Source organism: Limulus polyphemus, unplaced genomic scaffold (assembly GCF_000517525.1).
Source record: "Limulus polyphemus unplaced genomic scaffold, Limulus_polyphemus-2.1.2 Scaffold1530, whole genome shotgun sequence".
Classification (NCBI taxonomy): Eukaryota; Metazoa; Arthropoda; class Merostomata; order Xiphosura; family Limulidae; genus Limulus; species Limulus polyphemus.
The window spans coordinates 74,095-92,227 of NW_013667140.1; the positions used below are offsets into that span (position 1 = coordinate 74,095).

Consider the following 18,133-nt stretch of genomic DNA (forward strand, 5'->3'; position numbering starts at 1 on the left):
AGCATAAACAGCCATTCTGGATGTGCCAAAGATTAGTGGCTTTTTTTTCCGAGTCAACTGTGATCAGATGAAAATGATGGACTTTGACAGCATTAGTAAATGTCCAATGTCCAGTAGAGGACAATCAATTGATTGTGTTGTACACTGCAGTGTACCACAGATAGTATGGTGTTGATATTAAGTTTAAAAATGGAAATTACTGGAAAACAGGGAAAGATGTATTTTCTATTATGTTCCAGAAGCTCATTTAACTATATGCTTTACAAACTATTATATTTCTGGCTTCCAATGTTTTTGTGTACTTCTAATTGAAATATGAATGACCACAGGGCAGCTAAAACATTCATAACAAAGTTCGCCAAAATTAAAACCTAAAATCCTATGTAATATTTAATAATTCTTAATTTTAAAGGGACATACAGCCAAATTTAATTGTAATAAGCAGTTGTATCTTCAGATTATCTGACTATCCAAAATGATGTATATGGAAAAGCTAAAAAACATTGAGGTAGAAAGCCCATAAAATGGAGTTAATTTCTCAATTAATGTATGAAGATCATATATTTATTTGTTGTTTATACTGAATTATTAATTTTCTTAGAAAAATTTATTTCCATCAAAAATATAAGACAAAATACACAATTCATACCTTGAGATCTCTATGTACCACACTGTTTTGATGACAATGGTGGACACTTTCCAATATCTGCTGAATACAGTGGCTAAAAGTCAAAACAAAAACATTAAAGAAATACAGATGAATAATATCCCCAAAATTAACTTCTAATGAACACCAATTACAATTGCCAGAGACAAATAAATACTCAAAAAGATGGCCAAGTTAGAAAATAAGCAGAGATAAAAATATATCGGCATCAATGAAAATAATGCTACATAAGGTTTTTACCTGTCTAACCGAGTCTTGTGTTTTTTTAATGTGATTTAAGATTGTGTATAGAACACCTGGCCTAGTTTGACAATCCAAAATTAACTTGGCATTTCAGTGAGATATCACAACTTTATTTTTCATTAAGTGTATTTTCAAATCTGGTTTTGTACTAATATCACATATTTTTCTTTTTAATTCTGTGTAAATTTAATCAAAACCTGGAAGTTTCTTATCTGCCTTCATAGGTTATCATATGCATGTTTCAATTTTTGATGTGTTGTGTTGGCTGTAGGTGAGTTAAAAACATTTATTTAATTAGATAAAAACCTTGACAATGTTGAACCTAAACATAATAAAACCTAGACAGTTCCCTGCTTCCAGACACTAGGTATCTAATGCAAACACTAGTTTGAGTGTAGCTTGTCTGGTATGAGATAGAGCTGGGTGATTTAATCGACTACCGATGAGCAGTGATTAACTTGATTAGTGTCATATAAACCAAGTGATTAATCAAACTTACCATTAAACCAACTGTCACAAAAGTAATCAACTAATTGAAATATTTCAACCAAACTTGCTCATGCTGTCTTTTTTATTGTAAGAATACTATCACTAATTTTGAGCTGAAGACTGGAGGGAAGGTAACTGGCTGGCAGCACCTACTGCCTACCTTTTTTTGACTTGTAATACATTAACAAATTAACAAATACTATTAATTAGCCAGTTATTGTATGAGCTGCAGGTGAATTTAAAAAAAAAAGTGTGCAATGCAATTGTGAAAACAATAACTTTGCTTATTTGATTGTAGGAGTATGAAATTTGCAGGAATGGTGAAGAATTCTAACACAACATTAATGGTTCACAAATAATACCATAATTAGAAATTATTAACATATTTAAGATCCACAAGTCCCCTCAGTATAAATAAGAGGTCATGGTATGAATGCGTTGTTGTTTTTTCAAAACTTTAGATACTATTCTTTCCAATTTTTTCAAAGTTGGCTCTTGATATACTATATAGTTTTAAGGTAAGGAAAATAAGACTTTTTGTTATATAAAATCTATTATTCTATAAACATATTTGGCTCTCAAAAGACTGCTGAAAACAACTTATCAATTTTAATTATCTAAATGAGGTCTAGTACTATATTCAATACCAAAATATGTAAAGTTCCTAGAAAATTAAACTTTTGTAAACTTAAAAACTTGGATTAAGTACAGTTCTTAAATTAGAATCTTGAAATCTGACAGCTAAACAGAGTTCTTACACCTTTTTTCCAAACCAATATTTTTTAATTCAGCAAACAGGATTATAAGTATATAGATTATGTAATACAAAATAGAAAGCATCATATAAGGAGTTAAAAGAAATATGTATCATCAGTTTCATTAACTTTTACAATGCATAGCTTAATGAATACAAACTAAAAAGAGAAAATATTCAGAAGCATCAATCTATGTGTAAAAAACATAAAATCAGTGGTTTTAACTCTTACAGTTTATTTATGTCTGAGGAGTCAAATTACTATTTTTAACATTTATGAGTTAATATATATATATATATATATATATATATATATATATACATATATGTACACATATATATATTCAAAGCACCACCAGGTTCAAAATATCATTTGTTTTTATTTATATTTTTGATTTTGGTTGCTTGGTAGCATTTTTATTCAGCAAACAACTCTCATTATAGTGTTAGCTGTACAGAAGGCTATCAAAGCCTTGTACTCTTTGATATTAATTTCTAACATTGGGATATATGTAGTAATGACTATAAGAAGAGCTATTAGTATGCTCATGAGGAAAATAGTTGTAAAGCTGTACTTTGTTTATGAAAGTGAACAGTGGACTCCTCCAATGGTAGGCCAGGTGATGTCTCTAGAAGTTAAAAACCTCCCTTATTTTCTAATGGGAATGACCAGTCATGATTAGCACTAGTCATGCTGGGGTAAGTTGCTGTTACAGGTTTAACTAAGTAAATGAGGTTTAGTCAATCGAAAAAAAGATTTCAATGAAAAAGGTCTGGAGAGAAAGTAGCCTTAAACTAGTAAAAGCAACATTCTGTTGTATAAAGCAAGTATACACACTTTGTTTGTGTTTGAATAAAGATTATTAATTGTTATTTTGCACAAGCGTGTCCAGCCTCTATATTTTTTTCTCACAAACTCAGTTACTCATAGACCTGAATTACTTCCTAATAAATATCTTGGTTAAATCTCCTGCTATTCTGTGGAACTATTTTGTCACTCTATGGAAAATCAGTTTAATTCCAAAATACTACAGTGTAACCAATGATAAACAATGTTCACATCCATAACCCGCAACTAGCATTTGTCATATCTGTATCACGATAAAATAATCACAGAGAAGTGCAATGAATCTCAGACTTTTCTACAGTGTTTCAAACAATCTGAATCACTGTTGATGTCTTCTGCTCAGTATTTACAAATATATGTACAGACCAATACAGAAAAAAATTATATTAGGTAGAACTAAGCCAAATCCAAAATGTATTCAAACAACTTGCTACTATTCTGTCATCTACTATGTTAACTTCACAAAAAAATAAACACAAGCAAGATACAGCAAAATAAGTGCTTTTCCACTGCAATTTATTGCAGCCAAAGTCATTTCTCATAATGTTTAAAGGCACAATCCTCTCTCTGTACACACAAAACTGTGACATGCTTTACATATCCTAAGATATTATCTCAAATGTAGATAAAATATAAAATAGTATAAACATATACCCTAATGTTTTCAGGTAATTCCTCCCATAAACATCTGCCAATTCTCACCATAAAATTCCACCTGAGTATTTGGAAAGCAAGGAATCCTCATTTTCAAACTTGTGAAGATAGCCTAACTATCACCACCAGCTTTATAGGTGTTTTATCTAATACCACCAACTGCCTTAGATATTTTAATGTAGCAACTTCCAAGTTAGCTGCTCACCAGAATCATCACAACTCTGACTGATGGCTCACAAAGTAAGATTGCAAACTCCTTTCTCCCTTGATATCATAACTATTCAAGCTGTTGATCATACAACTGTCCTAAATGCTACAATCATATGGGTAGTACAAAATATCACGTAGATATCTTACTGTGAACTTCCACTCAATAGCTAAGAACATAAATGAAACAACTCCATTTTGGTTTACATATCTCATTGCTATTCCAACTATGGTAGGTGTCAATCCAATGATAACACTGCACAACAATCTGTTGAACTCTGCTACTTGATCCTAATGGATTTCTGTTCAGATGTTTGCATTGTGTTATCCACTGTTCAGTTAAGGTATCAGTGACAGGCTTCACTGATAGATCAAACAGTGCATAAAATGTGTTCCATTCGGTGAGGTAATTAAGAATAATCAATACACAATGATTATCACTGTTAGAGGACTACATATACCCAGTGCTATTCTCTGAAATGGAGAATCAACAACTCTGTGCCTAATTCTTTACTGGCGTGGTCAGCTTATCCACTGAGATCATATGTAATACAGTGCATCTAATGTCATCCTAGTTATTGCATCTTGCAAAGCCCACAGAATTTCATCTCAAATACCTTGAGTTCGATAGCTGTAACCCAGTCACGTATTACAATTACACAGTTCATAACAGCACACAGCACATTTTGCATTCTTAAAGTGCTCTTATAAGTGTCAGAGATTATGTTTACCAAGGCTGCATTCATTTGAAGAGGTTGCACTTCCTCTTGTATAATGCAAGTAGTCATAAATGGAGTCTATCAACTAGTAGAATTACCACTGTCCAAATGGTTTGTTGGTAGCATGATGTCAAGGATAAGAGCATTCAACAAACAGAATGGTTCTCAACGTTTGGTGACCCAATCTCTTTGCAGTGATGTTCCAAATAATGTTGTACAATAAAGATGTAGTCCATCACTGTTGTAATGAAGTTTAGAAAAGAAAGCTTAAACTTAGGATTTATGACAGTACAAAAGATCACAGAAAAATAGGTGAAATTTAAACTCTTCAAAAATAAATTTTAGTCAGGTCATCAAAGTTGATCATAATAACAGTCTGTAGTATTCACAAGTAAACTGGAGCCAAAAAGTACATTATTAAAGTAACACTACAAATTTTGATAGCAGGACTTCTACATGAAATATAAATAAGCCTGACCAAAATAAGAGGCTGAGACACAACAATTTTTGGAATAAAACAAAATTTTGTTGAACAGGCAAATCTTGCGATGTGAAAGCCTACAAACAAAACAATGACACAGAGCAATGTTAACTATTATTTTCTTATGTTTCAGGTTAGTTTAGTTTAGACTATCAGGACTAATCCATTGAGACAACTTCACAGAACCAAAATTCAAACTATTCTTACCAAGAACTATGTTAGAATTCTAAGCAGCACCAGGACTTCCCAGAATGCCATGTCATCAGGCAAGCCCTATTGACAGAAAAGGGAAACTAGAGTTTTTAACTTCTCTAGCTCCACATATAACCAACATGTCAGGAGACTCACTGAAATAAGCTTAAGAATTATCCACTGGGTTGACTAGGTATGAACATAGGCAGAATGTGGGCCCAGCATACAAGCATGTGAAACAGTTCCTAATGGCAAGGTTAGCAAAGTTCAAGGTTGGGCACATTCTGTTTTTCTAGAACTTGAATTTAAGTACAGAAACCAGTACTAAAATTTAAAGAAGTTTATGAACAAAAATATATTTTTATGCTGTGTTATCTAAAGTTTTATTTTATTGCATTTTCATACCACAACATAAGTAATGCTACATAGTATAGCCCTTACTGACACACATGATAATGACTGAAGGTAATGCTCACAATAAATCTTATGCCTGAAAATGTAAAAAGGGTTTAAAAAACCCTGAAAAAGTTCCAATTAACATAAATTGGATTCACCTTTCTTTCTCCTATAATTTTCAATTGTTATTGCCATATTTGTTACACATACACACGTTTATACATAAGTCAGCTCATTTATTATAATTAACATTAAAATGATGGGATAAACTATTTAAAATAATATTTTGTTAATGTTTTTGACACGTATACACTGTTCAAAATAATTAAGGGATAATCAGTTTTCTTTATTTTAACTTTATTTAAAATGGCACAAATACTGTAATTAATGGCAATGACATCTTCGAGTATATTTTTATACAAAATAAGTGTCGGGCAATAAGTCATGTGACTTGCTGTACAAGTGTCTACTAATGGAGCCTATGATCATAAATGTTTATTCAGTACTACAGACTTTGAAGCCCAATAAATTATCAGAAAAACTTTGTTAATAAGGTGTATGATCACATCAGACACCAATGCAAGAAGTATATCAAAGTGGCAAACTTAAAGTGATTGAACCATAACCTGCTGGGGTGATATAGCTTACTCCTTCATCAGAGTCACTTTCAGTTCATCAACATTGCTTGAAGGTGAACTGTGTTGCCAAGAACTGTACTAGAGCACCTCACACCTGTTCAATCACGTTCACACTGTGATATGCTGATGTAAAATGCATTTTCTATCTTCTTATATTAATGCAAAATTTTTCTAAATTCTTTGTCTATACTGAATTTATGCACCTCTCTCTCTCAAACAACAGTGATGATGGTGTATTGCCAGTAGTTTCACGTACTGCTGTAAAATAACTCATCAGTAACAGTGGAAGATCTTGACCCTCTGTTCCCTAATGTTCATCTACATACATAGCTAATTGCTTTATCAGTTTGTGATTGTATCTCTCTACCATGCTGTCAAAAGATGGATGAAGGGATGTTGTTCTGGTATTTTTAGTCCAAAGGATCTACATCTTTTTACATTTCCACAAACAAGCTTGATTCAAAGTTCTGTCACTGATCTGAGTGAAGTTCTATAGACACACCAAATTCTGACACAAATTCATTGATGAGTTTTTGCTTCCTGGTTAGGAACAGCATACATTTCTGTCAATTTGGTTAAATAATCCATCACAACCATGATGTATCTATTCTCACAGTTAATCTTGATAGAGGATTAAGCATATTGATAGCAACTCTCTCAAGTGGAGCTCCAACACAATACTGCTAATATTGCCCATGCAGTTTCTTTAGTGGACCTTTCCTCTCACAGAAGAGTTCACACATATTATAACAATTCTCCACAGAATCCCAGCACCCAACCCAGTAAAATCATTTTCTTACTTGCTCCAGTGTCTTCTTAACACCCAACTGCCCAACCATTGAAAGGTTGTGGAAATACTGGAGTACTTCTGAGTGTAGAGACTGTGGAAGTATCAAGTCTAATCAGCATTTCCTTCCACTGTTATCTTCCCATTTTCCAACATAATAAGTCCTCTTGTAAGCATAAGGAATCCCACTGTGTCCAATATATTCAATTTTTATTTTTGGACTGCATGGGGCAAATGTTTATCATGTGGGTCTTTTTGCACTATTCTTGAGCTACTGAATAATTGGTTTTAAACTCAAATCTTTTGTCTGAGCTTCCTTCAAATGAGTGTTGGACCACATTCACTCTTCATTATTACTTTTGGATGCCACAACTTGGATTACACTTTGCTATATTTTAAGGATGGTCATCTTTACTATTTTGTGCTTCCTTCTTTTCACAGTGTGTATGCTCTTCATTAACACATGGACATTAGGATAATACATTAGCATTCCCATGGTTCTGTTCAGGGCAATGTATGATGTTAAAATTACACTCCTGAAGTTTTTGGAGACATCTTGCTATTTCTTCATTCTGAATTAACTCTTTCACTGTGGGATATGACTATAGCCAACAGAAGATTCACTGCCATCAAAAACTTTTTCCTCTACAGCGGAAAGCGACTACCCTCCACAAGCTCGATTCAACCACCAGACACCAGGTATGCTGAAATTTGGAAGCATGAGTGGGAAATGCAAGTACAAACAATCCCTCAGCTGGGGGTCCTAGCCATCAGATGATGAGAGGTATCCATGGCATCCATGCACAAAATGCCTGTGAAATATAATTGGGCAAGTCTTTCCAAACCGTTCAAAAGTTTGGCTTAAGTCTCTTCTTTCCTCCACATCCTGTTCTGGATACTTCTTTCTGGTGCAGCATTCCAACTTGTTAGATGAGACAGTTACTAATATTTGATAATTGTTATGGCCCTCAGATGGAAGGTTATTTAATATTTTCAAGGCTGGTCCTTTCAAATGGGTATTAATATGGATGGCTTGTTGTTCACTATTCCATCCATTCACTCTGGAAAATATTTTGAACTGAGTATGGTACCTTCCCGTCACAATCTCCACAGAACTGGATTTGGTAAATTTCATGGCTGAAGTAGTCCAGAAATGTTCTTTGCAGTAATGGTAATAGATGTAGACCAAACAATATCTCCTATTACATATTTGGTAGTTGGTATTTTCAGTAGAAACTCTTTAGCTGATACAGAAATAAATGTGGGTAACTTAATCTTTCTATCTACTAATTCATGTTTCAGAAGTTTTATTCTGTTACTGATGATTTTTACTAGCTCATTGACGTTTTTCTTTACTTCACTTTTGACTTCATTGATTTTGTCATTACAGCCTTCCTGTACTTCTTCTAATCTCCCTGTACATCTCCAATAATTTTATTAATTTTGTCTTCAGACAGGTTTATTTTCTATTTTAATTCTACTTTAAGCAGTAGGTCTCTCTATCATTTAACTCCTCTCTTAAATTTTTGTCTTTTACCTCATAATTATTTTTCAATTTTCTGTATAGTTCTTTTTGATCTTCTTTCATCTCTTCTAATTTTTTGTCTCGTTTTTCCTAGTCTTCTTTATATGCTCTGTCTCTTTCTAATTGTTATTTTTTTCTCTTGTTTTATCATGTCTAGTAGGTTTCCTATCTCAGTTTGTGCTCTCGTAGTCATGGTTTTCTTTAATAAAAGTTGAAATTTAATCAATGTTAATATTTCATTTTCACCAAAATAACCCCACTTCTGATACAGTGTTGCAAAGATGTTCTTTTTTTGAAGGATTCTTTTACATTACCTAGTGAAAATAATCTAAATTCCAGTCTATGTATATGATAACAAATTAATTTATTTCTTACTAAACACTTTAAAAAGTGCCTTCACTGCACACAGTTGTTGGCCATGTTTACAAACGATGCTAACTGCACTACAAAAAATAAAGAATAAACTTCACAGCTGAAGAAAAACAACAAAAAATACTGACTAATTTGCTCTACCAGATAGAAATGACTCTACCATCAACAATCTTCATAACTGTCCCGTATTTATAATCTCGAATGTACTAGAAAACCTGATGTCAAATCCCCTAGAATACAGCTTCCAATACTTTGTTGTTCTCTCGAGATGCCTGCTCATCCCGCGAGTGATACTTTTATAATGTTACAAGTTGTGCAAGAATGTAGACAAAGGCAGTGTTCTTCACTAGTAGGGCACATGATATCTACAGATTAATGCCTACCTTACATTGAATGAGAATAATCAGTACAAAACGTTAGATTTGCACTGCCTACATAGGGTCTTAAGTGAGCTGGTTGATGAAAAGACATCATCAGGAAAGAAAATCTGTTAACCAATCTACAAATCCAATAGAAGGAGACTGTCAAGTGTCCAGAAAGAAAGCACACATATTGTGTTTTTTATCTGTTTAATGTACAACAATTGTTTTCATCTTGTGTTGCACATTGTGTCCAGTCTGTTTATTTCATAGTTTGAACTTAATAGTTAAATTTAGATTTACTCCATAATTTATCCTACTAATTCTTTCATTATAAAGCGGACCTTCCTAACCTGAAAATACCACCATATGATTAGCAATAATATCCTGTAAGTATAACAAAATACAGTCCTACAAAATACATCTACAGTTCAATGTACATTACTTCTACATATCCAGGTGGTATAAAGAATTTAATAAGGCTCAGACACTGGACCACAACCACATGAAAAATGTTGTTTTGTAACAATATCGTTATAAAAAACGTTTTTGAACAAGGCTTTCAGTTTTCCATTAAGTTACCATAAATGTAATCAATGAGCAAACAACTTATGTCCATTTAAACAATAATGTTTTAAATATATGCATAAAGCCCAATTACTGACCATATCTTCCAAACCAATTAGCCTATATTAAAAACACAATAACGATGAATGTGAAAGTGTCTTATCTATCATCAATTTCTAATAAATTTATCATTACTGTATGCATTATCTGCTGCATCACTACAAGTCTGATTGGGAAGTTAACTAAGTTTGTTGAATTTTTGCACAAAATTACTCAAGGGCTATTCTGTGCTAATTGTCCTAAATCTACATAAATAAAATAAGAGTTTTGTCTGTACATTGCTTAGAATAGTGTACTTTTTGCATATCTTCACGTTTCATACACCAGAGAAGCCGAAACAAGCCTTATCTCAATTTCTGTCTGTCTGTTTGTCTGTCGGTAACGCTCACGGACATGTTTTTGTTCGCTTTTCACGGGAAAACGAGAGCACTGATTTCGATGAAACTTCTTTTCTTTGTTCTATATATGCGTGAGAAGGTTATAGGCTACTTGGATTTTTGGAATTCACCTTAGGGCTCCACCCCACGGGTCTTCAAAGTTCCAATGTTATTTTTATGGACATTTTTTTGTTTTAATGATTACCATAGTAACAGTAAATACAATGTAAAATTTTCAAAACAATGTTTATTATCTCTATGTTGGAGCTCTATGTTGGAAAGAAAACAACTCCTGCAAAAATTTGTTGCATCACTCCAGCTGTCTGTGCCAAATTTTGTTTATGTTTTGGCATTATTTATTGCTTTTAAGGTTATATTTCTTTAAAAGAAGTATTTCTTTGCTAAGGGTCACTCGCCCGTTCACTCGGCATTGCTCTTTGCGCTTGACTCGCGAACTGCATTCTTTCTTATATTTTTTTCCTTTTTATGAACACTATCCTTGGAGTTTAAAAACTATATGTAGCCTGCTCAAGAGTCAGATCTTCTTGCAGCCTATTCATCCATGCCCCAGGTGGACGTACTTCCAATGTCGTCTATCAAGAGGCTCTTCGATAAATAAAACTAATTTTTTCACAGATGTGTGATACACTACAAACACACAAGTACAACTCATCAGAATTTGACATTTTCCGTTTTTTCTAAGTGACGTAGTTAACACATGGTCCACAGTATCTTTTGTTAACTTATATTTAATTGTTATAATAATGTACAATAAAAAATGTAAAATGTAATGTAAATAATGTACAAGTAATTTGTTTGTTAATTGTTAAATTAATGTATTATTTATAAACACAATCCGTACAAAGGACGGGTACACAGCTAGTTTCAATATAACAGACTAGAGAAAATGCAACTCTTTGGTTACTCTTTACTAATGAATAATGGAATTGACTGTCACATTTTTACACTACCACGACTGAAAGGGCAAGCATGTTTGGCCACTGGATTTGATCCCGCGACCTGCAGATTGCGAGATGACACCCCTAATCATTAAGCCAAAGTTTAGCAGTAAGAACTGAAATTTCCATTTAAAGCCGAAAAATAGGGATTTTTTAATGGTACACGATAGATAGTGTTTCATTTTGGCTATCTTGTGTGTGATCACATACAGTTAATCTGAATAATGAGGCAAGATGAACTTTAAGAAGTTTAAACTTACAATAACTTATTTATCAATGTGATAAAAGTGAGATATGTTCTTGTAATGTGTTGAAGGGACTTTTTTTTATTGTACCAATGATAAAGTTATAATGGGATCAAACCTACCTACAACTAACAATTTTGCACATTTACATGGCCTTTACTAAACTTGAGTATAACACCTTCTGGTGTCAAATATAATCAACATGAGTAGTTTCTCCACACTTTTTTATGTGCAAATAATAATAAACTAGCTGGAGTACCCCTCCCCTGGATAGAAGTTATGTAAATTCATAATTCATGAAAGATTATCTTGGGACATGAAAAATTGCTTCCCTTATATGTAATTGTAAAAAAATGCCCCAAAAAACTGTAAAACACAAAATGTGAAACCGCAAGTTTACATGCATCTCCGCATGGACCCAACAAACCTTCATGCCAAATTTGGTGAAGATCCATCAACAGGGGCGAAGTAGTGGTAAAAAACGCGAAAACTCCCATTAAAACCATAAAACTGAAAATTTGTATGTATCTCCCCATAGACCCAATGAACCTCCATATCAATTTTAGTGAAGATCCATCCACACCCTGCGAAGTAGTTACATGGACATACAACAGACAGTAATATTATATTTATATAGATACTACACGGAGAGAGAGGATTTACAGCTTACACAAAATTAAGCATTAAAAATATTATGTATTTATACTCTGTACGGAGGGAGGTAATATAGATTAGAATGTCGATCTCGTGTTTCCGAAAAAGTCATTAGTAAATGGATTGACTGCATACTATTAATTAAACTAATGCAGTTTGGTGTGAAGCCTTTTTATAATTGCAAATAACAATTTGTGGTTAAAGATATTGAACTAAAATGGTTTTGCTTTTAATTTGTCATTTTGCTGGCTGATATTTGTGTTTGCATCGAAGTTTTTTTTTTTGTCTGTCTTAATTAAACAGATCGAAAGAAAAGAAGTTTGCTTTCAGTTTCTTGTTTTGCTGGCTCATCAATGACTATACTCAAGAGTTACATTGCAGTATTACTTACACGTATAGCAAGTAGATAAACATACGTAGTATATAATATTAGTATATTGTGTGCGGCTTATAAATGCATTAACATTATGAAACAGATTCACAGTTAGCATAGTCTCATGCAATGATGTTTTGAAGTGATTTATTATTTTTTTCTTTAGAGATTGCAATATATTTTCATTTTGTAAATACTTCTGTACTTGGCTCCCTCATATCTTAGTGATTAGTTAAATACACAAAAAAAATTCCCCTTTCTATTGCATGCTTTAACAAACAGTAGCTCTATAAATAGATACATGACTTAAATATTTTAACAAAAAGCTAGTGAATGTCTTTATATATTGAAGAATATATCAGCTAACACTGAGTTGTGCAAGGTGCTGTGCTCAAGTGTCCTGTTACCTTACTTAATGGGTGTCAAGAGTGCCTAATTTTTACATAATTTGCATATAACTGTATTTTTTCTGGATTTTTATCACATATGTAGCACAATTTCTTTAATTCAAGATTACTTTAAAACTTCGAAAAACAGATTTACCTTGCATCAGCTTCACTGTAGTATTCTCTCGCTACGATGTCTTCAAACAACTCACCACCTGTTACACTGCAAAAAAAGAAAAGAAAAAAAAAAGAGAGAATATAAAAGTACTCTGGTGAACACAAAACCTAAACCAAACTGTTTTAACTCCATGGTAATATCTTACATACTTCAGTTCATTTCCATTAGGCGTAAATTAAAAAATCGAACAAAGAAGTATCTTCAATTTAGAGCTTAGAAATTTGGTTGCCTTATGCATATTCTCACCCAAGCTTAAATCAGTGGCGTAACTACAAAAGATGACACAGGCTTGGTATCTTATTCTTAATTCATATTATGAAATTGCTTCAATATTTTATATTGCAAATAAACCATTTCCAAAACACAGAGAAACCTATAAGAAAATCGTTCATAATATAGAAAAGTGATCTGATACAGGATCAACAAACAAAATAATGGTGTATACATGCGGCAGACATTAGAGAAATTGGTCATTAACAGTCAAAATTTGCTTAGTGTACCAAGAGATCTATTTAATGTGTCCATTAGTGTGTTGTAAAATATTAAATTTACACTTGTAGAAAATATATAAAACATTTTGATATATGGATGATATTCAAGTGCTACTCAAAGTACGTGGGGGGGGTGGGGTATCATTTGTACTCAATACAGTACAAAGTATGAACCCTAGAGTAATGCAGTAAGATTCAAAATATTTCTAAAGTACTCATTTATCAATTTCACACACAACAACAACAAAATCCATTCAAAAGGTTCTATGGATAACAAAAAATTGAGAAACAAACAATACAAGAAAAATTTTAATTTGCATGGAAGGCTGTAGGGGCCATCCTTTTTGGAGGCTCCTATTTATCATAAAGGTTGCATTTCTCTCCGTTTGGTGTATTATGATCAGAAGGTATTAAGAAATACAGACAAAACAAAAACGCCCTACACCCAACAAAAACATTCAAAAGGTTAAACATAAACTAGGACTTATTAATAAATTGCAGTATTTGCATTTTCATGTTATCTGATTACCTTCGAAACGGTTAAAAAACACATTGCCCAAAGATGGCATCTCTGTCGCTTTTTAGTAGACATCAGTCTATAATAACGTACTTAGCTTCATTTTGTTTTGCTATAGGTAGGGATTTCACGAAAAATCGGATGTCAACCATTGGTAAGTTTTCAAATATCATAAATGAAAGCGAGTAAAATAGCACTTCCACAAATAAAAATTTAATTCTCAAATGTAAAAAAATATCAAATGTTGCAACTGAATTTGGGAGCATTTAAAAAATAACCATAATGCTGTACAAGTTCAAAATATATAGTAAAATAACAGGTGGAACACGAACAATTGCGAATATGGGAATTGAACACCAATAAGAGGAATTAAAACTTTCATTCACGTTACCAAGAGTTAAGTAGTCTAATTTAAACATTTCTTTTTAATACTCCATCCCCCCTTATATTAACAGCTTCGTAAATTATGCTAGAGTAGATATCATGTTAAACATTTGCAACACAAAGTCAACGCTAGCAATTTTGCCGCCAACACTTCCAATTTTACTTTCAACTTTGTAATAACACCGTAGGACTACAAATAAAATTCACTTATTTATTAAAGCCTATGTAAATGTTATATTATTTGTTTGGTTGTTATTATGCACAAAGCTAAACAATGGGCTATCTGTGTTCTGCCCACTGCGGATATCAAAATCAGATTTGTTATCGTCATAAGCCCTCAAACTTACTGCTGAGCCACAGGGAAGCATGTTACAAACTAAGTTTACTAAGTGCCTACCTTTCAATTCAAAATCTAAAATGAGGGGGCATTTCATTCCCTTTCTCACAATTGGGCAAAATCGCACACTTCTGTCTTCTTAAAATCCAATTTTATGTTTGAAATTTTTGTCCGTTCAACAAGTTTTGTTTATGTAATTATAGATGTCATTTATGCAATTTGAATACGAAAAATGTATTTGTCCATTATCAACAGTAATGGGCAAAGTCAGCGGAATTCTCATTACGACAATGGTGCTGGGAAATGACAATGTTAACTAGTTCTTGCACATGTATTCCCATACAATATTTTTGAGTCATTTTGTCACTCTCCGTAAGAGGGCCTGCAATTCGTCACATAGTTCTGTTGGAATAACATCAGATTTCTTGCTATCTGCTAAGCCATGCAATGTTTTATAAGTTCCTTGAGCTAATTGTTGATAAGTCAGAAATGCAGGAAATTAAACAATGAGCTATGTTTCTGCGGTTGTTATACAACATCTCTTCCATAATTCATTGGCTGGGTCGACAATTTTGTGAAAAAATAAAAAATATATATACGTTAAATTGGCTGTGAACCAAGAATAAATTCATCAAAACTACCATGCTAAACTATACTTGTGTGTGTGTGTGTAGCTGCGGAACAGCTTGAAAAACATCCAAAATCACTGTCTGGCATCTCCTTGATACCAAGATTGATCTCACACTACGAGGTTAGTCATAATTTTGAAATTTAGTAACTGTGACGAACAGAATGATCATTTTCGTCTGTTCTGCGTGGTTTAAGCCTGAAACACAGTCGAGCAGAAGTCAACATATTAATTTGTACCTTGTTGAACAGCAGCTAAATGAGGTCATTCTGATTGTCTTGTCTCGGATAGCTCTTTTGTGCTTCTTGTAAGGTAAATGTTCTATGGTATATTTAATGACTGAATCAAACTTAGACAAATATTTATTCAACAAAATTTCTGGTAATTTCCAGATGTGAATTTCTTCTTATGACTTCCACAATGATGGCCTGGCAGTAAGGGCGTTAGATTTGCAACATGCGAGTCACGGTATCGAAACCCTTCTTCAAACCTGCTCGCCCTTTCAGCCGTGGGGGTGGGTGGGGAGTGCTATAAAGTAACGGACAATCCCATTATTCGTTGGCAAACTGTAGCCCAAGAGTTGTTGGTGGATGATGTTCACTAGCTGCCTTCCCACTAGTTCACTAGTACTAACCTTCGAGTAGCTTAGCGCGAAATCCAACAAACTTCCATGAAGAACAAAGTTATCAACCCAGCAAGTCTTTCAAGTACAACTTATCAGCGCCCTATTCCATGTTTGATCAGGTGCAGATTTTCTGTGTCAATTATATGGTTCATTTTTAATAGAGGATCTCATTTTATTTCCACTGTTAAAATGCTTATGAACGATCTGATTTTTCATGTCGACTTAAAAGTAGTGATAAATGTTTTCAGTCCTTTCTTCTGTTTGACGATAGTGTAAAGTTAGCTATGCCATAAATCTTGCCATCAAAACAAAACGATGAATAACGTACGATCCAATACAGAATCAATTATGTCTTGGTGCTTCAAGTCTTCTCTACTCTCACATCATGGCACGTACTAATTTGTGAATGTCCTTCCTTTTTTATTTTCTAAAAAAATCAAATATCTGTAGCTGAATTTGACCCACTTTTACTAACAACTTCTGCAACTTTGAATCAACTAATATTTATTTATCTAAACCACACACACATCATATATATGAGTGTGTGTATTTTTAGTGTTGTTGTTTTTTTTTAGTCTTAGTTTTCTAAGAATTATTTTTGACATGAGAAGGTGTATTTTCTTCAATTACTGATACAAAGTAGCAGTAAGTTGTAGATGTGTCATTTTTTTCACTAGTTTCGGCGACAGTAATTCTTGAGTCATTCTAAAGATTGTCTTTTTCACTTTATTTGAATACGTTGCGTTTCAAAAACGTAAATTCAGCATCCTTGTGATTTTCTTTCCCGATTCGAGCAAAAGACCGTGCCTTCCATCAGCAGTTTTTCTTAAGCTTTCTTTTTAATCAATTTTGAGTTATCATTGTTTTAAGTTTAACTTTTTTTAGCTGTCGTATATTTGTACAAACCTAAAAACTGTGTTTTAAAAGTATTTTTATTCTGCGTAATCACTGAAAAAAAACAAGCTTTTATTACAATGTGGAACTAGCGCCCCCTTACATAACGTCCTCCGATGGATGAGCCAGAGGCAAGTTTATAAATTTACGAACTTACAACGCTAAAAATCCAGGGTTAGTTCCCTCGCAGTGGACAGAGTGCAGATTTTGTAGCTTTGCATTGAGAAAGCAACAAAACAACCCTTATATACCACAGTATCTACCTAGTTTTCATGGGTTTTTTAACTTTCTAGTTACACATTTCTTGCATTAATTTATTCTGCACTATCTAAAATAGATAAATAAATTTCTACTGCACAAAGAGGGAAATTAATGTTCCACCTATACTCCACAGGTTACCCACAACAGAAGTACTCAAATTAATAATAATAAAAAGACGCGATACTATACACATAGCTACTTTAGCAAATTAATTTATTGCTGAAAGTATTTTTCTTAGTGGAAATATTGAACATAAATATCAGAAAGTTGTTTGTTTAACTATCTTCAATTAAAACCAAGATTGCACAAAGTTGGTATGGAAATAAATTTCTCAGTACCTATAGAGGAAGTAAAAATGGTATTAAAGGAATTCTCATTACCATTTAAAAAGGCATTTGATAATTATTTGACTTTTATTTATGAATTTATATTCCTCACCACAGCATGAATTTCATTAAAACAAATATGAGGTAGAGGCCTAATCTATTCTTTGATTTGCTACTTCTGCTGCAGTAGACTAAGTGTCACTGAATACACAGCTCTTCATTTTTATTTGCTTTGCTCTTCCAAGCAGCAATAATGAATCTCGCATAGTGGTGAAATGTAAGTAATGTGTATGTTTGTACAACAAAACCAAACTATAAGACTTGATTAGATGTTCAGAAAGAATTTGGGATTTTGCTCAAATTTCCTTTTTGTGGAATATATATATATATATATATATTGAGTGTCAGAAACATCTCATTTTTATAAATGTACTTTGCACTTTTAATGACATATGACTAGAAAATCCACTGTAAACCATGCAAATTTAAACAAAATGAGGGCATTCACTTAATATCGAAACTTTGGTCAACTTTAAAACTG

General features: G+C 32.9%; 1 protein-coding gene across 11 annotated transcripts in view; it reads right to left on the minus strand.

Annotated features, from left to right (window-relative positions):
* Positions 1-18,133, minus strand: part of LOC106463959 (calcium/calmodulin-dependent protein kinase type II alpha chain) — a 149,934-nt gene that overhangs the window by 48,886 nt on the left and 82,915 nt on the right. For all 11 annotated transcript variants that reach the window (XM_013924050.2, XM_013924051.2, XM_022391600.1 and 8 more), the window contains 2 exons: positions 13,109-13,174; positions 650-722 (listed from right to left, as the gene is read on the minus strand). In XM_013924050.2, the coding sequence (XP_013779504.1) occupies positions 650-722; positions 13,109-13,174 (139 nt within the window). The remainder of the gene's footprint in view (positions 1-649; positions 723-13,108; positions 13,175-18,133) is intronic.